This window comes from Strix uralensis, chromosome 24 (genome assembly GCF_047716275.1).
Source record: "Strix uralensis isolate ZFMK-TIS-50842 chromosome 24, bStrUra1, whole genome shotgun sequence".
Taxonomy (NCBI): domain Eukaryota; kingdom Metazoa; phylum Chordata; class Aves; order Strigiformes; family Strigidae; genus Strix; species Strix uralensis.
This window is the reverse complement of record NC_133995.1, coordinates 5,758,165-5,786,121: the sequence shown is the minus strand read 5'-3', so window position 1 is coordinate 5,786,121 and position 27,957 is coordinate 5,758,165. Positions and strand designations below refer to the sequence as shown.

Below are 27,957 nucleotides of genomic sequence, written 5' to 3'. Positions count from 1 at the left end.
GCAGCTTTGTTCTAAGTTCTTGTTAAGTAGTCCTAGTATGTGAGGCCTGCAGTCTTTTCCTGTAGGTCCACTGCAGTCCATTTAATTACAGACTTTAATCATAAAGTTGCCTTCTTTTTTTCCTATCAGCAGAGCCAGCATGGGTTTGTTTGGGATAGGGGTGCAGGGAGGAACAAAAGAAACCAAAAAAAAATCCCAAACACCAAAGATCTGTGTTGTATATGTATCTGTAGTCCCATCGGGGCCTAGTCTTCCAGAAGTTGGTACTCCATCCTGCTGGAATCAAAGCTTTGGAAAGCAGGAGTGTCCCAGATAGCCAAGTCTTGCATCTCTCTTCATAGATCTTTTCTGAATTGGTCATGGGGAAGGAAAAAAAGAGACATGTTAGAAGCTTCAGGTGCTTTCATGTTTTATGGCTTAAATAGGTGACTCTTTAGTACCCCTTAAAAAAAGAAGGGAATTATCCAGTGATAACTGTGATTTCCTGTAGTGGTGTTTTTTTTTTTTTTTTCTAGAGGCTAGACTTTGGGGGGTGGGGGAACTCTTTTTCTCTACATTCCTCCCACTGTTTCCACAAGTGTCCTGAATATCATGTATGTGGGGAACAGTGAGGTATTCTTGTTGCATCTAGTGACTCTAGTACCTTTTTATTCTTTATTCCTGAAGGTTTTTACTCTGAGGAGAAAAAGAACAAGCTCTAAATCCCTTACATTTCTGTTGTGGAGCAGCCCACTGTAGTGTTACAAGCCCACTTGAAGGGGTAAGGTACTGCCTAGAATTATTTTTGGTATTCAAGTCCAGGCAAACCCAGCCAGATACTGTGAGAGTAACAGTAACTGAAATTGGCTCTGGGCTACACCTTTAACAACCTGAACTAAAAAGAGGAGTCAGTAATGCTAATACAGGGGGATAAGTGACCAAGTGGAAATCCTCACTCACGTGAGCTTCAGTGCAAAATCTCAGCCAGCTTTTCCTCGTAATACTGGAAGTTCTCTTGAATGTCCTCCCATGGCACGAAAGCCTTTGCTTCCTCTCCTTCCTCCTGTTCCACAAAGTTCTGCCAGACATACTCAAAGTCTTGAGGCTTCATAATCCTCAGCTTGCAGCCAGCTGACTTCATTTTTTTCAGGGCAGCCTGCATTTCCGCCTCTTCCCACATGAAGAGGCGCCCTACCATGATAGTCAGACGCAGGTTCTTGTTCTTCTTTAGGGTCTCAGTTATCCGATCAGCACAGGTCACGCAGGGACTGGAGGAGACGTACCAGGTGATGTTGTAGCGGAGGCTCGAGTCGCACTTCGGTAAAATTGTGTTGAAGAAAGCCATTTCTGCATGGGCGGCCGCGTGCTCGTCTTCCAGGTAACCCCGAGAAGTCGCTGACTCCTTGCCTTGGGTCTCAAGAACGTAGCACAGGAAGGTTTTGTTCCTGCCTGAGCTGTATTCCACGTTTCTGAACTGGAATTTGAAAAACATGGCTGGGAGGCGCTCTCTATAGAGAGTGGAGAGGAGAGAAGCATCTCAGAGGCAGATAATAAAGGGTTATAGCATTGGTTTAGTTCCTGTGTGTGATCTTGGACAAGTCGCTGCATCTATGGTGGCTGTATTTCTCCGTGTATTAAAAGGAGATGCCTTTTAATAGGAGGATAAAAATACATTAAAAATTATAAGATATTCAGCTAGTATTGCTGTGTGGTGAGGCTTCCAGGCCCGTTATCACTACCTAGTCTTTTTCACTTAATTTTAACAAACTTGCACTGGGAATTTCTGGTATCTGCACTGAGGTATTTGAAGAGGAACTTGCGTCTGAAATGTATTTCTTGAGACTATGATATTTACTGTTGGTAAGGAGGGACAGCAATTGGCACTTTCCCAGTCTTAATGCATCTGTAGCCTGAACTGTTCTGTTTTCTAGGCCATTAACATAGTTCTTCCAGGGTGGTGTTGCAGTGTTAATCTGTGGGATCTGTTGTCCTGAATTGTTAGGATGATAACTCTGGCATTGCTAATTAATGTTTTACCCCCAGTGCTTTTGCAGTCTGGATCTCCTCTGAGTAGAGGCAAGTGTGACTGATCAGTTGCGGTTTGTGTGTGTGTTCTAGTTTTACTCTCCCAGTATCAGCTGAATACTAATATTCACTAGGATTATGTTGCGACTTTGGTTTAATAAAATATCTGAGATAAAATCTAACTTTGCTATGAAAAAGTGTATTTCCTACTGAAGCTTGATAGCTGTCTCATGGATACTACTGATAAACCTGAGATACTTTTTTTAGTTTGTTGTGCATTCTGGGCTTCTCAATAAGCATAGTCCAAAGTGAATCATCGCAGTGAGTAATGTGTTTGCAATCCTCTTGCACCCAGACAAGGTAGTCTGCTGTTAATTAGGGAAGTTAAAATGAGTCCCTTAAAGTACTGTGTGTAGCTTTTATGCATTGCTGACTGAAGAGGTGAAAAAGGAAAAAGCTGCATCGTCTCATAGTACCTGTTCCTTTGTTGTGGAGTACCAGGCTTTCCTGATTGCCCCTGTAGCACCTAGCTGTGGAGCACATCGGTACAAGAGGTAGTATTTGAAGGATGTGAGGTGGAAAGATGAAAAAGATCCTGCTGACAACATGCGTTGTGACCTGTTAAATGCTACAAAGGATGGGAGTGAAGACTCCACAGAGTAGCCAAAGCCAAAGTGAAATAATGAAAAGTAGTAACACAACATTTCATTTATTACACACTAGTAATCTTCTGGCATGTTGTACTCCTCTCATCTGAGCTTTAGGTGAACCTATAACCTTGATATTCCCAGTGAGGCAATAATGAATCTTTGTAAAACAGTAAGTGTTTTATTCATCCTGGTCTCATCTATAGTCAGATTATAATGTCAAGTCTCTCCAGGGGGTACACTGAGCAAAGGTCAGGAGAAATTCTCAGACTCTTGGAAATTTTAATTGGGGAGAGCAATGAGGCTGCAGGAGTAAGTGGCAAAGCGTTGTTCTCCTGAGAGGAAAGAACAATTTGTGATGCAACATCTCACAAGATGTCTCCAGAGACAGTGGAAGCGAATGGTATGGAAAAGAGTGAAAAGAATCAAAATCAGTATGTTACGCTCGCTTGGGAATGTGGGAGCGACAATGTGCTGTTGGTTTGCTACTGGGAAATGCTGGTGTGGGACGGTGAAAATGTGGGATGGTTGCAGGTCAGGAGTAAGGACGGGTTATGAAGAGCTGGATCTGATGCCTTTTAAAATCAGTGGATGTCTTCCTATAGAGTGCAAAGGACGAGACTTTGCTAGGACTGCATGAAAAGCCCCAAATAGCTTGATACTCTGTGCAGATCAGAGGGATTGGAATGGGAATGTCTGAGCAGAAGGACCAGGGAATAGGCACTTGGGAGTTCTGTGTGTCATACCTGGCTCCAAGCACTACATCACGTACCGTGAGCAAACGGGCTTTTGCTTAGAAATGAATTGGAACTAGTGTGCTGTCTAAATACATAACTCAGAGTAAATTATAGCTATTGTCAAGCTTCTTTAGCTGTGTTATTTTGAAAGTTTAAATACAATTTTCCATAAATGTTTAATTCCACTTAGAAAGTTTCAGAAATTTCTCTTCAGTATGTGTATATTCCATACTTGTCCTAATGCAGCCAGGATTTTTTTTTGCTGCCAAAGCCCTGTGGCATTTTTGGCTTTTGAGAAAGTTAAAACATAAAAGAACACCCTCTCTATTTAATTTTTTATGATACTACAGTAGTATCTAGGGTCCGTTTGGGCCTGCTACACGGATTCACAGTAAAAGGCCTGGAGTTAGTTCCCACTTCTGGTTTGGGTTTCCCAACGCTTGATTTTACAGATGAACAACTTCACTTGGAATATCAGTGTACTATCCCGGCCAAATGGTGTGAGAGTTGATGCGGTTAGGTTGGCACAGTTGTACTTTGTACTGAGAGAGGAAGATCATTAGTCTTCCAACTGCAACAAGATGTACGAGGCAAAATAATTTTGTTCATAGAATTGCATCTACGCTGGGAATATCGACTGTTGCTGTCAGTCAAGGACCACCGTAATTCTTTTCACGTATCATTGATTCGTGACAGTGGAAGTTTAGAGTACAAGTTTGGCTTTAGAAATTTTACTAGAAGCAGGTTTTCAGCTGCTTCTTAAACGATATAATTAAACCCTTACATTGTTCAATTCTACTTAGATGAGATCTGTACAAGATGGGACTTAAACAATAGAAAAGGCTGTTTGGGAGCCTTCCATGCTATTACTGGTTTAGCTGGCAGCGTATTAATGAGGGATGAGAAGCAGTAGTGTGGATACAGACTTTTATTTTGATTAATGAGCAAATAAATAGTGCTGTTTGGGTATGATTTAGTTTATGGTTCTCTGCACAAGCCTAGATAAGGGAAAATTGCACTGGCTTGTACAACTTCTGAACTACCCAGAAAGACTTCTTTAACTTCCTTTTCTTAGCATTTTGACCTCTGTTCCCTTACGTTAGATGACTTATACCTGTTAGAGTGAGTCTCATTTTCTTTAAGATGAATTACAAGACTTCCACTGATTTTTATTGGAGAGCATTATCAGACTCTAATTTAACATAGTACCTCTTACTCCCTGAACTCCTTTCTCTTGTTCTTTGAGACAAAAAACATTCACGTGCTTCTGAGAATAGTGCTTTTCCTGCTTTATATCCTAGATAATGAGTGGTTCTTTGGTTAATGATTCTTTAATTAACGATTCCTTTGAAGTCCAGCTATGTTGGGTCTGACATAAGCCACCCGTTGCCTTGTTTCAGAGCTAAGTTTGTAAGGCTACAATAAGTTGTTTTAAAATAACATCATGTATTTAAATTAGCACATCAGAGTCACATGGAAGCTCATTCCTGATTTAACTCTCTTGACTGCAAAGCGGTTACATCAGTGATGAGATTGAGTCTCTCTGTTTTGATGAACTGTTTAAACAGCAGTGATCTGTTCCAGGATGTATTGACTCAGAGGTGTATTTAGTCAGGCCTTCTAGATGGATTTTATTGCTTATCATGTCAGCGTCTGTCTAAAATTAACTGGGATGTTCACCTAAATCTGTTCTCCTAGTAACATGGAATATGCATCAGCTTAATTTAATAAGTTTCTGATAAAGAATATAAACAAAGCTAAGGGCATTTTCCAAGTCTGTAAGTAGCTGGCTGAGAGCTTGGAAAATTTGCTGATCATGGATAGAGAGGCAACCAATGAGCTGTGTGTGCTCGTTAGCAAGAATCTGCTTAATCCCATGTAAACCAGAGCAGGGAGGACATTTCAGCACAAGTGCAAACTGTAAACTTCTGTCCTGACAGGGCTTAGCTGAGGCCTTGCTATGTGACTCTTCCCAGCAGTGGGGGTTTGGGCAAGGTGTCTCTGCTCCTGTGAGTAACTGGAAAGCCCCGTAGCGAGTGATTCAGCAGTGACAGAATGGGCAAGAACAAACCGTATGTACCGTAAGACCACATACGTACTTAAATGCCATGTGCCCACCTTTGAGTTACAGCATGCTTGGCAGATGACCCTCATAACTTACTGCAAAGCGAAATATCATAATTGTATTGTTTGTTTGGGTAGATTAAATCTCTCTGCAAACAACTGAGCATCAAAAGCATGAAATAGCTGTGTCAACTACTGCAACAAACTAAGCCAACTTCTTTGGAAACTCAAGTCTAGCTTTGAATAGACTGTTCCTGAGTAAATGACCAATCCTTGGCAAGGCTGTTTTCCCATGTTTGAATGACAGGTGGTGTACAGATGTTAATATCTCTATTTTACCCCCCCTTTTTTTTCCCCAACATTAAGGAAAAATAATGCTAACAAAGTATGCCTAGGAGATGTGAGTTCCATTCTCATCTTTTCTTATACTAGAAGCTGTACTGCTATAAATGCTAAACATAAAAGCTGTGTTGTCTTGCATGTGACTTTGAAATAGCTGATATTTGTGTTTTTTAATAGATAGCAGTGACTAGGCTAATTGCTTTTCTGCTTTTGTTTTTTCTTGCAATTGGTGAAGTTTTCTTGCCATTTCTCTCTCCAGTAAAGGCATCATATTCAGTGTAAGACTTGCAGGTAAGTTTTATGTATATAGAAGGTTGTTTTAATCATTGTTTACAGGCACTGAACTGTCACAATGCTGTTAATAATCACCTGCTCCAACAATAGGATGCAGGTGGTCACATAGCTCACTTGCAGTGTATGGGAAGGTAAAAGTTGAAATATTCATTCCCCTCCTTCTCTGAAGACCATCATTAAGTGGTGATCTTTAGGGACTCTCTCAATGCCTCAAACCTAATTTATTGAAGTACTTGCCCTGGGTAGCAAAGTGTTTTGTCATGTTAGATCATACTGAGATGAAAAAGATTGAAACACTGAGACAGAAACCTCAGTCTGTAAGAATGGTACTGGACTGAACAGATAATGTGCTTTTAAGTTTACTGAAATAAGGTAGGTTGGAGGAATCCAGCAGCTGCCCAGCATGACCCCGGCACTATTGCACGCTGGGTAGGAGAAGAGAATGAGAACTTCTAATGAGAGAATAAAAATGTGGCGTTATCTAAAAGATGCTGTAAACTAGTAGGACATGTTCTTTAGGTTTAAATATTTGTTCAATGACTATTTAAACTATGGTCTTAGGTTATTTGAGCCAATAAAATAGTGTTGGTTTGCTTGCGCTTTGACAGCTATTCACAAATAAACACATTCATGCTGGGCTTATTGATTATAGAAAGTCTGTAATGATCAACTGTAACAGGAACCAAGGATTTATCACTGCTAGAAGGAGCCTCATTTACACCCTGGGGTAAGTGTAAATAAATGTATCTACTTAAATGTCATGAAATGTACACAGATGAGGCTTATATTTATCCAGGACTGTGTTGGGCCAAATGTTGACAAAAAGGGAGGTAATATTCTTAAACAGAGTAATTAGGTTCCCAATATTTTTCTTACAAGCCAGACTCCTTAGAGCTATGAGCAACAGCTTGAAAATTTGGCTGTGTGTCATAAGATGTCCCTAATCCAAGGGCTAAAACTGAAATGCAACGTAATTGAATGTAAGTTCTTTCACAGTGGTAGTTATGTGTGTTTTCAGAATTTGCGTAACTGGCTTTATTGGCTGAAAATTTGTAAAAATCCAAACAGCGATCATACCAGGTCGAGGCAGTCTGAAATCAGTGTACTTCTTAAAATGAAAGTAAAAATTGCTGGATTTTTCTGTACCTCTTTCAGGATTCTTTAAGATTCCTGCTTTGCTTCCTCGTTCTCACCTTTAATAGCCAGCATATTAGTAATAAGCTAATAACCAGAGGAGACTTAGTCATGATTCCTACAGGAATTCACCAGATATATATAAGCATTTTCCAAATAATACTGTGATGAGGATGGTATAAATACTCACATACTGACAGCTCTATGGTCCCTCACCCAATGCCTGAGTACTTTCATTTCAGAAGCTTAAACTCCTGTCTTGCTTGGTATCAGGGTATAGAATGTGAAAACCAGCTGGTACCAGCTTAATGTACGTAGATGCCGTAGCACAGACTTTAACTCGTCCCTAGGAAAGCATTACCCGAGGCTTTCTTTGCATCCCTTGCTGCTCTGACTCTCGTACCTCTGCCCCGGTGCAGTTCCAGCTGTGTGGCTCACTCCTAAGCCTTGGCAGGTTAAGTTTTCCTGTTGTTACCCCCTCTGCAAGCACATGTCATCCCTCGCATTCTTGCTGCAGCCTTTCTGGAGTGGAAAGTCCTGTCGAAATTCTGCAACACCCTTGTCATTTCAACAAATAATTTCATTGCAGGATGACACTGAGAAAATATTTTTCATCCATGCTTAGCACACCAATTCCTATCCAAGTCGTTGGGGTTAGTAAGGAAGTTGGAAGATACTGCCCAATTCCTTAGCATTTTTAATTGCAAGTTGAGAGCTCTAAGGCTGAAAAATTTAATTTCCTCATTGAGATTCATTTTAGTACATGTCTTAAGTGTCTGGAAGTTGTCACCATATGTGTTGTTGGTGCAGTGGCTTATACAAACAATTTCTGGTGTCTTAGCTCCATTCCTAGCAGAGGGATGTGCTTTTAAGTCACTGCTCTAACAGACATGTATTATTTCTGTGATTGTGTATGACAGACCAAAGGCTGTGAACAGCCCCACCCCAAGAAGTGATTTTTTTTCAGAGCAGACACATTTTAACAAGAAAATGTTTTTTTTCACCCCTGTGCAGGGACATAACCCAATTGTATGAGATCAGACATAGGTGCTGTCCTGCCTCATCCATCATTTTCAGAAATGCCAGCCAAATCTTATTTGCAGAATCTTTCTTACCAGTGACCACGTCACAGGCAGAAGGATTTTAGAGTCTGGCCTGAGTTTTACATTCGAGCAGCTGGAAGAAATCATGGGTTTGGTTTACCCGCTGGGAACACTGCCTTGGTGACTGCGCAGGGAGACCAGAGGGAAGAATGACATAGGGCATCTTGCTACTACTACAATGAGCACTTTGAAATGCTTAGAGATAGCAGATTACAGAGTTTTTTCTAGTTGCAGCTGTCAGTTATGTCTGACAGAGTTCAGCTTCCTAGTAGATGTCTGTTATATCTGTCTTTTTCAAAGGCCAGACTCACTGGAGCAAAAGGAGCTGCTTGCTGTTTTGCTGTCTTGAAAACTGCCTATTGTTTTGGTGCCTTTCTGTGAGTTAGGCTCTTTTGAAAGTCAGGTTCCAGCTGTGGGTGTGGAGCCCTTGAAAATCTGGACTTTTAGCTCTCTTGAAAAATCTGTCCCTTAGGTCCATAAAGCAAATCAGCCATAGCAGGGGTATTTTTCCTAATCTACAGACAGAGAAACTTTCAGACAAGAGCCATTAATCACACCAAGAAATCAATATTCAGTGCTCATCAAGGGCCAATCCCTTCCATCCCGATACCAGCAGGCAAGTGATCCCATTGCAGTCAGTGGGACTACTTGCCCTGTAAGGGAATCAGTCAACACTACAGAAACAGACCTGCTTGTATAAAACAAACATTTGTCTGCCTGCCTGGTGTGAATCCATCCTCTGCAAAACTCGGCGAAACTTTTAACAAAATCCCACAATAATGAAAGCCGTGCTTACACCATTTAAGAATATTCAGAAGTGCACTGGCTGAAGATGCTGTGTTTAATTACCCCACAGAAGAGCTGAGGCAGAGACCTTTGAACATCCCCACTTCACTCTCTTGCACCCTCATATTTATATCTAAACCTCTTACCCTGTCACAATTTCAAATGGTGGCAGGTCTTCCCGCTTCAACTTCTTCTTTTTTTCCTCGCCCTCTTCTGCATTGTCAGGTTCACCATTCTGGGTGTTGCTGGGCTCTTCCTGCTTTTCTGCCATCTTCTTGAGTGTAGGGCTATTAAGTTATGGCCACTGGGAAAAAGAGCAATTTCTCAGAGCTCTAAGGGAGAGGAGACAGCAGAAGGAGGAGGGAAAAACAGAGCTGGGAGTCCCTGCACTAGGCACAGTTGTCAGGAGCTAAATATGGAACAAAGCAGCAGTGATAGAGGCTGGATGGGGTAGGATGACCCAGGGCTCTCAGATGTCACCTCCTTCCCTTGCTTTCTCCAGGTCTTTTTTACCAATCTCTCTTGCTCCCCTTTTAATTTAAAATTAAGTGACGACTTCACTGTGGGCGGGTTAAGCAATGGATGGAAAATCCTGGGAGCATGAGTATCTATTTATCCATTAGTGTGACAGATAGCTGGCAAGATGCAGAGCTGGCAGCTTTTCCATCTACCTTCTTTTGCCTGTTTATTATATTGCTGACCTTGAAGAACCGCTGTTTTGGCCCAGGCAAGAGGGGAAAGGGGCAGTCCCCATTTGTTTTGCTGAAAAATCCCCGTTGTTGGTGGATTTGGCTTCATGGGCCACCTGGAGCATCACAGTAGGAATGCTCAGAGGAGCAGGAGACCTGCCTTGCCTTCCACCCTGAGCATCCATGCAGGGACACTGAAAACAGGAGGTGAACAGAGTGAAATCTGGCTTGTTGAAGTTGGTGTCAGATCATACTGGTATAAATTCAAGCCAGAACCTTCTCCCAGATATTTTAAAGTCAGCTTTATAATTCACAGTGGGGCAGTATTTCTGATGCAGGGCAATTCCAAGTGCATGTGCTGAGCATCTGCCTGTTGTTCTACATTTTTTCTCTCTGTTGCCTGAATGTTTGAAAAGTGCCCAGCATACTGGGAGTGATAACATAGCCAGGGGAGAGTAAGCAGCTGAAAACTGCTGGGCTTAGTGATTCTTGCAGTATTTCTTTGTTTCTTTCACCTTCACTGTCACAGAGGATGCAGATGTTGAATGAGTGATTGCACTGGAGCCAAAGAATCGGACAGATGAGAGCCTGTGGTGGAGGTGTGATGAGAAGTGAAGTGTTGTGGTTGTGCAGTAATAACTGGGACTGGTGTCAGCAGCGTGCCGAGGACAGAGTACTGGAGGCATTCTGGTAAGGTACTTACTGGGATTTGCCTGAACTAGTGTGGGTGTGGAATCTGCCTTTCATACAAAGAGAAACAAGAAGGACTATAAAGATTTTACTGACCCGAGTTTGGGATGTTTGGTTTGCTCGGCACTGCATCAAGCAGATTTCTTGAAGAGGCTGTGGTGACTTAGAAGGATACTCCAGGGTAATGTAGCTTTCACATGAGCTCTAAAAAGAGTTTTATATGTTTGGTTTGGGGGAGTTGTCTCTCTTTCTTTTTTTTTTCCCTTCAGGATTATGTGAAATTCTTCCAATTTCTCACTCTAAATCATTTAAAGTTTGTATAAATCCCATGTGAGCCAAGCCTAATGAAAACCTCAGTAACATTCTTCTCAGAGACTAATCCTGCTATGCCATGAGGGTGAAAGAAAATGGAAAACGTGTAGCTGTGCAGAACTCATGTTTTAGCCAAAGCGTATTGGAAATCAAATCCCCAGTATCTTGGGTTCTTCACTTAGTTCAGAACCCACCATCTTCAAGATTTGGATAAATATGAAATATTGAGCTATAGTTGATTGAATGTTCAGTCTGTACTTAGTGGAAAACCTGCTCTTAGTTTGTGGAAGATAAACTGTATTCTGTGGAAATCAAATAGGTGTGAATACCTGTTTTCAGGCCAAACTCAGTCTTTGTGATACTGTTGTAGTCAGCTCTTCAGAGGGGTCTGCACTACCACAGAGTTAAATGAATTTATGCCATTGGACAGATGATAAATTATTGTCATAGATAATCCATTCAGGCTACTCTTTCAAGCTCCCTTGCTAACGACAGCCTGTCTGTCTGTGCTACAGTATCCTTTGTAGCTTTTCATTAGTAACATCATTGAAACGCAGTTGTTCTGGGGACAGAGCACCCCCCCCCCCCCCCCCCTTTTACTCCCACACTGTTTGCTAGTGATGAGAAGTTGTTTATTTGATGACTGACACAGCTGGCATGGAGAGTATTGTGACAACAGCGCAATCAAGGATTTGACAAGTTCCAAGACATCCTATCCGTGGAACATATATCTTCCATTTTGATGGTGCAGAATTTTATTTATTTTTAAGCTTAAAATACTTTCCTGGAGGGCAGGTGTAGTGTTTTCCCTCTTGCATGGTAACTGTGCTCAAATTCCAACTCCCCTGCCCAATTACTCTCACCTTTGACATTTCAGGCAGTGTTTTTGGGGATGGGAATCCTCTCTTAATGAGTGACAGCTTGTTTCCTTCTTACCCTTATACTTTAAAGAAGCATTCCAGCCCCTCTTCAGTCCCTCTGACCCACTTTTCTTTATTTTTGGAAGCTCTTGATGGCTAGGGTCCCATCTTCCCTGCAGCCTTAACTTTCACTGGCCTGGCCCCTCTGCAGGGTTCAGCGCCGAACTCTAATCTAATCTCGGGAATGTGGCACTGAGACTCTACCTCTATCCGGCCCTTCCCCAGCTGCTTCACAGCTCCATCTAGGGCAGTGCACTAAATAGTCATGATCCACCCCCCTGCAGCGTCTGCCTGCGCCAAAAATATAAAAGGACACCACCGAGTTGCTGTCAATCTGACATTTTGTGTTAGAGCCATAGGAATGAAAGCTTTGATCAGTTTTGTTTGGTTGTTTTTAAGTGACCCTGGTTTCCCCGAAGTGCGCACATGTGTACAGGAGCGTGCGTGTATGGGCCTAATGACTGAAGCCAGTGACGGAAATTTTTTTCCGTCAGCTAGTTCAGAGAAGGAGCTGGGGCAGCGGGTGCTGAGAGGTGCCGGGGACGCGGCTAGCCTCACGTAAGGACCTGCCTCCCAGCGGCACTTCGCTTAACTAAAATCACTGCACTTGCCAACCAGCATTTTTATTGAGGCTTCCCTCCACCCTGCCCCTCTTCCCACTGATTTAATGGTTTATTTAGTTGACTCTGAATTTCGGAGAGCCCTGCACAGCGGAATTGCTGCTCAGCCACAGAAGAGGCACAAGAGATCCTCGCACGCGCAGCGGGTCTCACGCAGGGACAATGTGAATCAGCCCGTTGCCTCTCCCCATTCGCTCCCCCATGGGGCAAACCGTGCTCGTTTCCAGCAGAGCCCCGTGGCCTCTCCCCATGCCCAGCCCGCTGGATGCTGCCCGTAGGTGCAAGCTCTTCCCTCGTGGGCAATCCTCTGCAGCAGCCGCGCCTCGTGTGTGGGGAAACCTCCGACGGAGTGACCACAACCCTGCACCGCAGCCGCAGGGGCGGCCATTGAGCCAACTCCATCTCAGTGGCACGAACCCAAGCTGTGGTTTCCTGCCTGTTCTCCATCCCGTGACAGATGTGTCCTACAACATCTGGCAGTCTGTCTCCCTCTGTTTTGCTTTGCTGTGTCAGGCCAGAATGCCTCAGCAGAGCTAGATGAAGTAATGGGGAGGAGTAGACCTCAAAGACACCAACTTGGAGTAAGATTTGAAGAGCTCTCTGTGTGGGAGCGCTGCCAGCAAAGGCAACTGCTAGCAGGGCAAGGCTACAATGACAACCTGTTCTGGGAGAAGCTTTCTGGCTTTGCTAGAGTACTGGATATTAAGGTCTGATCCTGCATCCATCCAAGTCCAGAATAGTTTCTTCACTGACTTCAGAGGCATCTCTGAACAATCTGATGTGTTTTTTCCCCTATCTTAAATATGTATCTCACATAGAGAGTACTGTATTCCCTTGACCTGTCTCCCAGGCAGGTTGTCTGCTGTTCCTCTAATTGCAGCAGGAGTTACTTTCCTGAAGTTAAAATGACTGTTTTCCTTTCCTGGTCACAAAGGGGCAGTAGAAGAGACCTGGCTGCGAAAGTCCTTGCCAGGAAAAGGAGACTTTTATTGCATTCTCAGGCTGGAGGAACATTTTTGGATAGATGTGAGAGTGAAATAAGACACTGACTGTGTGAGTCATGGCTCAGACGTGCTCTCTATTCCAAGGGGACAGCTGGTGGCACTAACAAAACATCTCCCTAGATACATTGTCTGGCAGCAATCCCCCTCCTGCTTTTTCCAGCTGTAACTACCGTTACATGATAAATAAATAAACGCTCTGACAGTGATGTGCAGAGGCAGCTTTCCTTCCCTCGGCCCCTGTAGGCTCTCACCTGTCCCTCCTCTCCTGCTGCAGGACCACAATGCCAAGATTTAAAAGAAGGGGCTGGAACCCCGGTGTCAGACACTGCAGCATCCCATGGGTTTGACCTGGGCAGTGCCCACGTCCCTCTGTGTAGCTCCCCGTGGGTGGGTGCTACACCAGAGCTGAAGTGAGCCGTGGTGCAGGCCAAGATAAGCGATGCTCTCTCCTCCTTGCCTGCCTTATCTTCACAACTAAAGCCTGGGCCTCCCTGCCCTGTGGTCCCCAACCCTTGCACAGCCATGCTGTTGTAGAGCTGGGAAAGAGTCTGTTTTGTTGGCAGGTGCTGCTGGCTGTCTGATTAATTCCAAGCCCAACTGGAAGTTAATGACAGCTCCAAGCAGCACAACCTCCTTCCTGCTGGGCTTCTGCTGTGGTTTTACTGGGAGCAGTTCAAGGGGAAGGTCAGCCCCAGCCATGCTGCAGGTGTTCAAAGCCACAGGAATTTATATTCTGCACCACCCCATGCTAACAAAGGGGTGGTGGGGAGAGCTGCTGAACTCTAGTCAGCTCTCTGAAGTTTACATGCACACAGCAGCAAATCCTCTCTAGCATTTGACTCTGTATTTTAACATAGCTCCAGACATCAGCAAATCAATTAAAGTTCCTTACTACTGAAGCCAGAGTGTTTTCTGGAACAGCTGGTGAGTTATTGAATGAGACAAGGCTTAGGAAAAGAGGCTGGACTGAAGGGCAGAAAGATTTTGTTTATGCACAAATATTGTGTATCCAGCAGCCCGGGGATGTGCCCTTTGGGCTAAGATCAAGCGTAACGATCAGTTTAATATCAAATACGTCTTTCTGGAAAGACTGGCTGAAGTTTGAAGAGAGGGATCATCATTAGACATGGTGATCTGAGAGGTGGCTCTTCTCTCGAAATGCCACGACCCCATGAAAGCTGTCACGAATGCACGGCCTTTGTCTGAGTCACTGCTTGAATCATGTAGACCATGACATGTCCCGTCGTGGGTTATGAATGTTCCTGATGCTGGGTGGGACAGGGTATCCATTCCAGAAACTAATTTGGGGGGGACTAGACAAACACCTTGCGTGCCTGCTGAGGTGATCCAGCCTGTCTGCCGCCTGGTTAATGCTGGCATAAGCAAAACTTCCCAGTGCTCCTTCTGGATCCCCTGGGAAAAAGGGCCCCTCGGGAAGATGGCGTATGGCAGGGAGGAGAGCCCTGAGCTCAGGCGTGTGAAATCCCCTTTCTCTGTCGGAGGCAAAATTTCACTGATTTTAGCGAGCCAGGTTCCTCGCTGTGCTTTGGATTTCTAGCACCTTTTTGTTTTGTTTTTTTTCCTCTTCCCTTTGGTCTGTTTGTAACACGGGGATGGATCCAGACAAGGGCTGCACAGCCACATGCTTTTTCCAGCCATCGAGTGACCAGGAGCACAAGCCCTGTTACGCAGCACTAATGGGAAACCAGGGCCCCTGTAGATCCACAAAGGCTGATTTTGGTCTGCACTGCACAGTATAACTACGAAATTTTCTAGATGACTGGATTTGAAATGTCATTAAAGTTATTTTTATGCAAGGAGTTTTAGTGTATCTGTTTAAGTAGCAAATATACTAAATGATGCTTTAAATATTAATACAAGAGGGTGCTTTGCTGAATTTGTCAATTGATTTCAAGCTATTATGTATATTCCATGTAGGAACATTTGCTATTTTTGCTGCCTGCAAGAAAATGCAAGTAGCAAAGATAAGCTATTGGTGCACTTATAGGTGGACTGGAAGGAAGAGGAACTGAAACGAAGACAAGAACAAGTCAGCTAGTCACACCAGTTGGGAAAATGGGGAGGGCAAACATGAAAAGATCAAAAAAAAATCTATTACTCTTAATTCCAGATTTTCTTTTACCTGCAGAAAAAATTGGGAAGAAGGGGAAAGAGGACTATGAAAGCTGATCAAACATGCATCCGTATAGTGAATCTGGAAATGTTATTAAAACATTGCAGCTGTGAACCAGATCTAGAGGCACCAATTTAAATGTGATTTAAATAATGTTCTTCCCCTTTTCAAAAGCAGGGATCACTGTAAAGACTTGCTTTATCCCTCCTGACTTCACTAGGTGGCTCTGCTCATCTCTATTCCTCGTGGCTTTGCCATGCTAACTAGGAAAAGACAGACATAATGATGTTCAGGCACCCTAAATCATTCTTAACTCCACTGAATTGAATCTCCAGCCCAGATATTAGCTTCTTTTTAGGAAGAAATAATTTATGTCTTCCTGTCCTTTGGCATGTGGCTTTCTGGAAGACATAGACAAGACATCACTGTAAATAAGCTCAGTGGTAACATACAGTTATAGAAAGCCCTGAAATATATAGGACTTTTTTTAAGTAGCTAATGATCTTTCTAGTGCTGCCTGCAGTGCTCGTGCTTTATCGTCCTAGTCCTGCTTACAGCCACATCTATTCAATGGCCTGTTCTTATGCAGCTTTTACTCGGGAGATTACAGCAATATGCTTGCAGCAGCAGTCCTGTATAAAGGTGTCCTGTAGCTAGAAGGGAAAAATAATAGATGGGATCAAAATGACAAAGCAAGATATATGACCAATTTTAAAAAGGTACTACAAATTTCATCTGCTCTCAGCTACTGGTATTTGTTTCTCTTGGCCCCGGCTTTCAGTCAGGCTGAGCACCCGGCTCTGCTGTTGACGTGATGAGTTGGACCTGGGAACATTCAGCATCTCTAAAAATCAGGATTGGTGTGACTCAGGAAGGACCCAAACCCAGGAATTAGCTTCCTTACCTTGAAGCTGTGGGTGAAGCATGATGGAGGAGGCTGTCAAGGGGATGCATCCCCAGGTGAGTGTGTCTCTGCTGTGCAGGGGCTGAAGGAAATTTGGGACCTTTAGGCTCGAAACCCACACAGCCCATTTGCTCCTAACATGCACTCGGGGATGAGTCTGGCTGCTGGAGCCCTGCAGAGCCTTGCTGCGATCCCCCTCCCTTTGGAGCCAGAGCACAAGCCATGGACTCCAGACAGGATCCCTTGAGTTTTTGCAAACCTAGTGCCAAACCAGTAAAACAATAGTAACCTGGATTTATTTATTCTCCAAACAAAAGTGGCTTAGTTTTATTAAAAGCAAATACAATATTTTACATGCCCAGCTAAGCCCTCCTACCCCCACCCTTTGCAAGTTTACCCACGCACCTTAATCTACAATCAGCTGCCAGAAAGAAGATCCACTTACCACTTTTCTTCACATATATTGCTTCTATCAATTAAAAAATAATAGTAAATATTCTCTGTAGACAACAACATCTAAGGTTCAGGTGTGTCAAAGGCAATGGCCAGAATAAAGGATGGACAAGGGCTAGTCCACGCACCTCTTGTGTCTGATTCCGTCATGGCTTGCTCCCATTGCTCTGGAGAACTACTTGTGTTTTAATCTTTCCTGATTAATAATATTCATGAATAGAAAGACTCTGGGATGAGATACCTATACTGCACCTGACAGTCTTGGCATGGGGCTTTTTGCCAATCACGTAATTACAACCTTTGAGGCAGCATGAGCAACTTCTTAAATTTTACAAAGGCTCTTGTGCTTCCGTACTTAAAAAAAACATTTAAAGTATTTTTTTCAAAGGCACTGATGTTAGTTTTTCGTTTCCGATGAGGAATAGCACACAGAGGTGGGAAAGAGAAATTTCCTCTTGGGAGAAGCATTTGCATTCTAATCATTGCTGCTTTATCTTGTAGCATGAAACTCAAGAAGTGTGATACTCCACAAATAGAAGTCAAAGTGCCCAGTCTCCTTTCACTGGCAGAACAAGACAGATTACTACTTGCTCAGTATCTGACAGATAAAAAGTTAATGGTGTAAAGCAGAAACCAGGTGATACATGAAAATGAAGCAACAGCACAAATAGCAAAAAATCAAGTAAGTTCTTAAAAATTGGTGTGCATGAGTGAAAGGCATTTTTGTTTGGTCCCAGCAGAGCAGATGGGATTTACAACATGTGTGAACAAGTTCTGCTCTCTGGGGGAATGGTGGCAGTTTCGAGGGGTGTCCAGGATTGCTACACTGATTTACACTGATATCATGAGATCCTAATTTGGCTAATGGAATTTGACCTAATAGAGTTAAGGTCACCACACAGCTGTAGCCCCCAAACCTCAACAGTGCTGGAGAAAATAGTTCCCAGGTTAAGGATGCATGGTTACTTTAAAGGAGCACACAGGCACATGGTGCAAACCTTTCTTTTACACGACGACGATGAAGGTGGGAGGAGGAAGCATGTTCTGATGCCTGTCCCAGAATGAATCCCCCAGATTACTAGATCTTGGTTCACATCAGCATAGTTTAGTTTCACAAAATGCCTTCATTTCTGTCCTGCTCTTATTCACTCTTTCCTGGTTTTTGCTCAGGGTTGTCCTTCCAGATGCGGATTGTGAGACAAGTCGCCATGGCCAGCCAGCCCAGGTAAGGCACCATCAGCAGCGTTGCTATCTTGTTAATGCGGTACCAGGAGCACATCGTGCCTATCACCAGGCCGTCCAAGAACAGGATGTCAATCAGTGCCTGGAGGAGAGAGAAGACAGTGACCCTGGTGCTTGCTCTTGGGAACATGCAGCAGTCTTCCCTGGCACAACTATAAACCGTCCTACTAAAGGTGGTGAGGTGAAATAGGAGTGGGGGAGGTTTAGCACTGAAAAGTCACTTAGAGTGATCCTAAACCCCAGGATGTTGCCTCTGAACTCTAATCAGTGAGATCTGAATGTATCACACCAGGAACCAAGACTAATGTTCATCTTTTTGTTCATTATCAAGATTAATACATAATGTTTATGATGATCAGTGCCCCCTTCTGCTGATAACGCCTGTGCAGACAGATCAGAAACAGGCTTACGTTAGTACCGATGGCTGTTATCACTTAACAAACTTTCTGAATGTACCTTTCATCCACAGAGTGACAAAATTCAGATGGAAATATAGATCCCACTCTGTGCCTCTGTCACCTCTGGGCCTTGGCCCCTGAGGTAAGTGCTTTTTGAATACAACACAAGTCAGCTCTGCCGTGCTGTGCCTCACCTTCATGCACAGGCTCTGACAGGCTCTGCAATGCACAGCACATTGTATTTGCTTGATAAGTCACTCACAGCTAATATGCCTCCCCAGGGATGCTAACTTTGCTGCTTGCCGGCACAGGGTGTGACTTCCAGAGGACTTATCTCTAACCCTGAATCCTTAACTAGGAGATGCAGCAGCTGGGCTACTGACTCCCTGATCTCCCGCCCTGCTCTGGTCAGGCCGGCTCTCTGCATGGCAAGATAGGTGGGGGTGGAAGGGACTGATACCATTGTCTAGAAAACGATATCTGAGCAAAAGCTCGTCTTGCATCTCTCTTTACAATTGCATAATGCTAGCTGAAAAACCTCCAAACAGCCCCAAAACCCGTGTGGCAGGGACACCAGCAAACAAGCCTCCAGCAGATGAATGGATGGCCAGGTACATTACCATCTTCAGGTTACGTGCACCGAAGAAGAAGGGAGGCCAAGCCCAGTTCAAGGCCAGCTGAGCCCCGTAGAGACCAAGCGGGACGACAGCTTTGCTGCTCCAGCCACCCAGGTCATTCCATACCAGGTAGGAGGCATAGCTGTGAAGAGGGAAACACATCAGTTTTGCAGCGGGTAAATCCCTAGTACAGACACAGTCTTTTTCGTGTAAGGTTGTTTTGCAACAGGGATTTGCAGGACAGTCGTCCTTGCATGACAGCTGAGTCCGTGTCCCTTCCTGCTCTCAAACCCAGCGCCTGTCTCATACCTGTGTGGCTCCTACAACTTCCCCAGGACAGCGACTTGTTTTAGTATCTGTTTACAAAGCTGAGCCCGAGCTGTGCCCCTGGCCAAAAGCATTGCCTGCAGTGTGAATCTGAGGAACTCAGCCCAGAATTTGGCCCAGGCTGTAGGTAGCGTACCTGACGTGCCCTGCTGATTTGGGTACAAGGGATATCCCAAAAAGCAGATGAAAGAGTTTGAAATGACTGCTCTTCTGTCATCAGAAACAGCAGGATGAGAGAGGGAGCGCTATGCAGAACTTACCCCATGCCAGTGTACAGGACAGTCCAAGCAACAGGGAATAGTTTGCGGGGTGGACACCATGAAGGTTTTTTCAGCTTCTCATACCAACCAGGTATTTCTTTTCGATTAATGAACCAGCCAAGGAAACCTCCAACATGAGGCAGGACAGTAAAACCAACAGTATGAGTCCACATCCTTCCTTGGTGGCTTGAAGTAGCCTTTCGCCTAATGTAAGTTAAAAACAATAATCGATTATCACTTTAAAAGGACATTTTTCCTGCTTTGATCTTTCAGGCTTTTTCTCTAATTGTCCATATTCCACTTCAGTCAGGCAGAAGGTAAGTATTTAATATTGTATTCAGCTCTGCTGCTGGCTCCCCTCTGCCCATCTCCCGATCTCTGAAATAGGGATAATTATTTCTGTCATGGTGACATTTTTCCCCTTGATCTACTCAGCAAAGTGGCTCCTCCCTGCTATTTCATGGCTTCTTACAACACTCATGTAGGAGGGTTCAGCTAAGGTGGTTATATTCTTAGAAGACAAGACTGCAGTTACTTTTATCATTCCTCCTCCAAACGCCTAAGACAGTACACAAACCTTAATGTATGTTCACGGAGGCTACGCGTCTCAGCGGAGCTGCTCTCTCTCTTCTGCATACTATTCTGAATATGAAAACCCAGACAGATCATGCCCAGAAAACCCTGTCCATTCTGACTTCATCTAATTTTTCACCATGGATTTATATTTTAAATGAGGTCTATAACAAGACAACATCCTTACAGAATATTTTAAGTGCTCGATGAACCTTGTTTAATCTTCCCTGCAGCCCTAGCAGGCAGGGTTGGATTCTCACCTCTGTAAGCAGGTAAGCTGAGGCACAAGAGTAGTTTCTTGACTTGCTCACGGTCTTCCTCATGCATAGAAGGAAGGAATGTTTACTTTAGTAATTACTTTATGCTCCAACACAAGATAGCTGTGATAAGGATGACATCTAGCATTTCATTCTCTGTCTGGTATCTTCCCCTGACATTGTTCTCTACAGGGCTCTGAACCTCCCAGGCTTCTGTTCTCCTTCCTTTGGTCTCTGTATTCACCTGCCCTTTTGATCCATTAAGGAATTAAACCCAAATTAACATTCATTGGGAATAACACATAGGATTCACCAGGAGCACAGCAGTTTTGTGCTATCAGCATAAACACAAAATGCACCTGAGCAAATGCACTCGGGAAAGTTTGGGTTTAGCAATGCAAGAAGAGAGAAGCGTGGACAGAAAATTCCCTTCGCCAGGGAAATGTCCCTGGAACACTGAGCATTGTCAGAGAAACGGGGAGCACGAGGAGAAGACTGATCTGCACAGTCATCTCTATTTGGGATTTTAATTCACAATTAACACTTTGCTATATCCTCTGCTAATTGTTATTATTATCATCATGCTACAAAGCATTCATCTTTAGAAACGCACGCCAGCAGTACAAGCCAATTTACACATCAATAAGGAACAAATACCCCAGACACCATCTCTAACTAACAATTTCTTTACCAGACAATTTATAGCACTATTAAAGTGTCTATGGAACCAGAAAAATCAACTGAACGCTGAGAAAAATAATAGCTGTTAGTCCTGCTTTTAAAGTGTAAAACAGCACCAGCTGAGTTCTGGTTCCTCCATAGTACTTCAGAAAAGTAAAATGGGAAAAGTAGATTTTTCCCTCCTCCCAACTCCTTTGTAGTTGCCAGACTAACCTGATAGACTGCAGAAGTATCTGAGGGTTGAAAATAACACAACACTGTTATAAAACCTTATTTTGTCTCACAGCTGTTATAACTTAACTGGGTAGGAGCTGTAAAAAACCTTACCGTCTCTTACTGCCTTTCTCTCCCTTGCAAAGAAAAAGGGTTGGACATCCAAGGCCAGCTCCTGTCTCTAATGCTGGTGCTGCTATACAATGAAGAAATTGTCAGCTGTGTTTTACCTAAATAGCAGAAAAAAGGGTGTGTGTGCGTGCACTGGTGGCTGTATCAGATTACACAAGAGAGCCCACGTTTGGCAAGAATTACAGGGGATTTGGTGGTGGTTGAGCAACCGTGCGGAGGGCAGGACTGGTCTCTAGGTCCAGACAGCACTGAGATGTGACATCCGAGGCTCTTGGCTTGGTTTGAGGACAAGGATCTCGCCTGTAGGTTAGAGGGTGGCTGCATGGGACAGGGAAGCACCCTTTTATCGGGCTGGGAATGCATTGGGCACACGAAAGTATAAATTACAGTATGTCACGTATAAGTGAACGTGGTAATTGTATAAGAGCTTGTGCGTAAGGGTTCAGGTCCACAACAGTAGGACTTCTGTGTGTGTTACGTGGATGCGAGCTCTGCTGATTTCCCCCATCTCAGGGTCTGCCCCAGAGCGTGGCCGTGGGTGTGAGCACAGGACAGAAGGAGCCCAAGGCTGTCCCTGCCGTGCCGGTCCCCTGTGCACTGTTTAACACAACATTGATTAACCAGACGCTTTTGGTGGTCGCCTGTACACTAGCCTTTTGGCTAAAATTCATTGGAAACCACTTGAATCTAAAATAAAGACATTACACAAGCATGTTAAATGAAAAAGGAAAAAAGCTAGAAATCAATTTCCATTAGTAAGCTGTCTGCAAGGGATGGGAAATGAAACACTAATTTACTTCAGTTATGGGTCATTACCTGAATTTCATGGCCAGAGGCAGAATTGCTGGTTCCTAGCAGAATGTGATATTACTGTTATAACATAGAACCAATGAGATCTTCTGGTTTATTGGGCTCAGAAGGAAATTATTTTTTGTGGGAGGAGAAAGAAAGCAAAAAACAGTGTAAAGGGACAGATTTTCAGCTAGCATAAATCAATGCAGTGGTGTGTTTATACAGTGTAATTGCCACTTTGAAATAACAGATGCAGCGCACATTAATCAAGCAGTAGCCACCTGCATATTCTCTCAGAGTCTGTTGCTATTTGCGATTGGAAACTTCTGTCGTGCAATGATGCAGCTACTATATGTGACTGAATGGTTTCCGTTGCAGTCAGCCACTTCTCTGCTGAAGCGGTCGTGATGTGGGTTGCTGGGTAGCATTGCCTTCACCGGGCTTTGGCAACTTTGCCAGAAAGCAAGCAGTTCAACAGTTTTTAGTTGGTGGTATTTCCTTCTCTAGGCTTGAGCGTAAAACCATGATTACTGGTTTGCTTGGCATACAGCAGTTGTGTTTGCAGGCTGTTTTAGAGCCTGATATGGTGGAAGAATTAAAAACTAAGGGTCAAATCACAAGGATCGCAGTAAATCTGTGAAGCTGCCGCGTGACTGGGGAATAGCAAATGCAAAGAGGAAAAACATAGTAGAGGCAATTGCAGGCTTAAAAGTCACGTATCGGTCCTACTTGAGCTTTGGAGCACAGGAAGGGGTAAGTGAAGACACGGAGATACCTGGAAAAATGGGATCATGTGGAACAGATTTGGCCAAAGTGGATCACAGCAAGCTGGATGCCCCTGCCTGGGCAGATGTCTGGTCCCTACACAGGAAGATGTGTACACCTGGCTTGTCTGGGCTCGGAATAGCGTCTGTTACGGTGTTTGTTAGGTCACGGCTGCGTTGAAGACGCTGGCAGACGCTGCTGGGCAGACAGGCAGAAGAGACAGCGAGAGGGAGCGCAGAAGGACAAGGATCAGGTTTGGGAAGAGAATTCAGTGGCAGCGACCAGGGATCCAGAGTGATTTTAAATAGAGTGTGAGGACGTGCACAGACACACCGAGACAAGCGTGTGTGCGTGCCCCAGGCCTCCCCCTCTGTATGTGAGCACGTGCCACAGGAGGGAACAGTCTTGCAATAAACCGGAAAGACTTTCTCTAGCACAATATTGGTTTTCCTCTGTTACTACAGATTTATGTCTCAATATTTCTGGTTTGAATCATTTTACAGTAATACAAGATGAGGTAATACTACCTCTTAGTAAAATAATTTCTATACTATGTCTTGCTATGCTTCTGATTATTAAAGTAATATTACTGCTGGGTTTCAGATCACTGCTGGATCACTGCAATGTGTTTTCATGAAAGAAAAGACATGGGAGAACTGAGTTACACAACCGTGTTTGTTATCCTCTTCTTAGCAACCTTTGCACGTTGTCCCAAGAGGTTCTCAGTCTATGCAAGATTAATTGCCCAAATATAAAAGCCCTGTTAACCTGAATATATTATTGAAAAACAGCATATTTCAATCTGCCCTACTTTTGAAAATAGAGATGCCGGGTCAGCTCCTGGCATAAATCTGCAGTGCTCCTCGGAAGCCAGCGGAGCTTCTCTGATTTACATCAGCAATAAAGTCATCCTGGTTTGTCTGCCACTGATGAGAGCGGGAGCGTGCTCGCCGAGCTACCACAAAGGACACAGCGGTGGCCAGGGAGGAACCTTTATGTCAATCACTCTCTTCCGAGCAACTCAAACCTGCCAGCCTCGACAGTGCAGGATAAAACATTCAATTTTTCAGTATGAAAAGCCATTAAAAAAAAAAAAATCCCCTAGTTTTATTTCTAGTGAATAAAAGCTTGTCTTTAAAAGTTTTCAGTTCTATTGAAATAAAAATTCCGGATAATCTGAAATGATATAGGAATTTCCAGCTGGACAATTGTTTTTTTTCTACCTGGGCAGGCCAGCGCAAGAGCTCCCAGCCCCTCACAGCTTGGATGTGGATTGCTGGATGAGCTGGACCTTGCAGCTTGACTTTCCATACTCTCTCCACTAGAGGGAATTTTGAAACAAATCTTTCTTAGGATGAAAGTCCAGCTTTCAGTGTGTTTAAGTACTGCCTGCAGGAGTCTGCAGTATCTGGATGCAGAGGGGCACTGGCTCTTCTGTAAGGCACAAGGTCCTTTAGTGTTCCCGGCTGATTATAGCTAATCACAAGAACAAGCTCTGCTGTGAGCTCAATAGCAGAAAAGGCTCCTTAATTTTTTAGGGCTCAGCCTTTGATTTCTCTCTGCTGGCGGGGAGGACCAGGCGCACCCCGGCTCCCTGTCTCTGCATCCCGCAGGGCTCTGTCTGTGGCTGGCTGTGAGCTGAAAGGCCAGGCGGGGTTTTGAGGTAAATTTTGGCTACTGGGGCTTTTCCCAGCACTGCTTGTTTATCAGCAGCAGGGCTGACGAGGGCTGGTGTACGGAGCTGCCTGTGTGTGATAACTGGGAGGGGAATGGTTGGGTCTTATCTACACGCAGAAGTTGCGCCCCAGTAGACAAAAGAATAAATTTTAACGGACACAGTTCAACACCTTCTTTCGAGTTAGGAGTAGCTTAGTGTGGGGATAGGCAGATGATTGCAAGCAATTAAGTTATGCAGCTTAACAAATTACCACTCTTTAGCTGAGCCTCTTAATTAACCACATGAACAGACCCAGCCCAGCACTAATGTGACATAAAATATTTTGCCTTCAACCACAGTGACCAGTAATACCTGCTTTACTAGAGTACTTGGGAGCGCTAATTTTCACCTGCAGCAGTCAAATAAGCGAGAGCACCTAACTGGTGTCCCTGACCACGCTGTCCCACGTCGTCCACCCCTAGTGCATGGTGCACAGCAGGATGCTGGGCTTCTGGCGCTGCGAGGATGGTGCTTGGGGATGTGAAGAGGGCTGGGTTTTTGCCTCAGAGGACTCAGCCCTTGCCTCAGGAAAAAAAAAAACAAAAAACAACCAAACCTACAGAAATGGTACAAAGTCAGTGGCAGGGTGTTGTGTTGCAGTGGGTTAAGTGTTATCACAACTCAGTTATGTTTTACTAAGTCATGATCACCACCCTGGTATTAATGTCAGGTCGGGGTATCAGGTTTAAAGTGAGCCAGAATAATAGTGTTCACAAAGGATATTCTAATGCCTTAATATAGCATTTTAAAATGCGTTTCAAGGTCTTTCTTACATGCAGAGTTAATTGAGAAAAGCTATTGCAGTTTCAAGTGATGCTCTCACTTAAATCAAGTTCACTTTCCTGCGCTGATGTGCCCTAAATTACACTGGTGCAGATTTCCAGCCGGGCCTTTGTAGTAAGGGCGTGATGTTCACCAGTTATGAAAAAATTGGGGAGAGGGTTTTCCTGCCGGTACTTTCAGAGGAAAGCCAGAAACTGAGGGGCAGCACTGACCTCCCTGAGGTCTTAAAAAAGCAGCAGATAGCCTTCTGGGCCCGTAGTGGTGTTTTCTGCAACTGTAAGAAAACTTCTCAGATATTCCCCCAGCCAGGTGGTTCAGGTAGTGAACTGGGAAAGCACCAGCAACAGGCATCCAGTGGTGAACTGCAGTGCACTGGATGCCTCATTCCTGGAGCAGGATGCTGTAACCCTTTCCTGCACACACCCTGGCTAACCCAGCCTCCTGCCTGCGATTTATAACTTGCCTTTCCCTCCTGCTGGCGCAGCCCTGCTGAGCTGGCAGCGAGAGGAGGTCAGGGGCCTTCACAGGGGCTCTTCCAGGTTTGAGGGGTCTGTCAAGCCCTTGGCTTACCCAGGGCTCAGTAAGTGTAAAACCTGGAAACAGGCTTTGTCCAGGTATTAGGGAAGGCATCAGTCAGCCTGCAAGGTTGGTCATTATGAAGAAGAAACGGATCAGCTGTCTTGGATTTTCAGTGAAAAGAGTTTTCTACCCTAACCTGTTAATTCAAGGCCTCCACAAGACCTCAGAAGCAACATTACCTCTAAATCCACATTTACTGTGCAGTTCAACCCAAGATTAGATTGGCTAAGAAACTTATATCCAAGTATTTTGTTGTTCTTTTAATGGAAATGGCCTTTTTACTAGGAGGGAAGACTTCAGTGACTGCTGCTTTTTGGTCTAAATGTTTTTTCTGAGAATTGTGAATCTGTCAAAATGCATCAAAACAATGCTTTGAGAAGTTTTTGTTAGGAGAACTATGCTTTTCTTCTGTGTTTCTTCAGTCATAGCAGAAATAAAAAGTGAAAAAGTGAAAGAGCACAGGAACTGGAGAGAATTCCTAGCAAAGGGAAAATAAAGGTAAAGATTCTGCAGAAACCCATGTTTTTATTAAAGGAAGAGAAACCACAACATTTGGAAGATGTGAAAAAAGTGGGGTTTTTACATTTGTTCTGAAGTGTGCATCCTTTCCTTGAGTTAACAGCCCCAACCTTGGTGTCATTCTTATTTAGGACCTCCGTTTGTTTTTTTTTGTTAGTGAGTCATTACAAGCCAGTCTCTTTTTCCTTATTTTTTTCCCAAATGCAGAGATGTGTGAGTAAAGTGACTATTGCCTCTTGCAGCACCCTCTCCAGAAGGCTGCAGCAGCAGATTCTTCACATCTGAGCACCTTCCCGACAGGGCCAGCAAGTGGGTCACAGGAGAAATGCAGTATCTGCTCCCAGTGCCCTTCTCTAGTGGCTTTCAAGTGCAGTTCCTCAGGTGGTTCTTCCTGTGGTGGCTTCACCCTTGGCAATGACGGGCCACACAGGAGCGTGGTCTTTTCCATTCAGCAGCAGAGGAGTTGCTGGCCACAAGGTCTGGAAGGGATGGAGCACAACGCTTCTGCTGGGAACGATGCTCAGTTGTGTTTTCCCCTGACAACATCTGCATCAGGGAATAACAAAGATGGGGATGCAGCAGGAGTGACACTGCTTGCAAATAACAAAATGAGCATCTATTAATAGCTGTAGAGTGCCAGAATTTTGCTGTCTTTATGGCTCTGCCTTTCCCTCCCTCACATGTGCCAGCTGCTAAAAATGACTCATTTCTTCTTAGAAAGCTGTCCTGCTGCCTTGGCAAAGCCTTGCTGCTTGGTGCCTTGATGGTAGGTTGCTTTATTTTTAAGGAAAAGCAGCTGAGCCGTGGTCGTGACGTGTTGTCGTTGTTGAACTACAGATTTTTTGCAAGAAGATCAGAAGGAAAGAAGGGTTGTGAAACATCTTGTGCTACTTGTGTGCTGCCGTGGAGTTCAAAGAGGGTGTCATCTGAGCCATGTCGACCTCATCCAGTTTCAGCTTTCTGACCTTTGGTCCAGGTTTTGCAGAGTAAGTGTAGAATAACCCCACCTAAATCACAGGTGTAAATCCCCCCAGACAAGCACAATCAGCACATGGTAAATGCCAGGGTACTTCCCTGGACTATTCTGGTGAACGAGTTGATGGGCAGAGTTACGGTTCAAGCAAATGTGAGGGCATTTTTGGAGAGAGGGAGTTCTGAATTAGAAATGTGACTTGTATAAAGACAATGTTGTGGTTTGTTCTCATTCAATGACTGGTGTAAGTGGAAAACTGAATTTATTGCTGGCTTTGTGCTGAATCAGGTCT

At 44.2% G+C, this 27,957-nt stretch overlaps 1 protein-coding gene and 1 long non-coding RNA gene across 3 annotated transcripts; one reads left to right on the top strand and one right to left on the bottom strand.

The window, feature by feature from the left end:
- Positions 1-939: 939 nt before the first annotated feature.
- On the bottom strand, positions 940-22,570 carry APOBEC2 (apolipoprotein B mRNA editing enzyme catalytic subunit 2). Its single transcript, XM_074893420.1, is given in 5 exon segments — positions 940-1,487; positions 9,258-9,415; positions 19,098-19,236; positions 19,682-19,885; positions 21,520-22,570. Coding segments are annotated over 4 exon segments (1,011 nt in total). The 5' UTR covers positions 19,855-19,885; positions 21,520-22,570; the 3' UTR covers positions 940-946.
- Positions 16,673-24,587, top strand: LOC141954160 (uncharacterized). Of its 2 annotated transcripts, none has more exons than XR_012632114.1 (5): positions 16,673-17,519; positions 18,008-18,062; positions 18,549-18,619; positions 19,007-19,223; positions 23,698-24,587. It is a non-coding gene; the product is annotated as an uncharacterized LOC141954160 (long non-coding RNA). The 2 variants fall into 2 exon arrangements; XR_012632113.1 differs by lacking the exon at positions 23,698-24,587 and adding an exon at positions 19,955-20,500.
- The last annotated feature ends 3,370 nt before the right edge of the window (positions 24,588-27,957 follow it).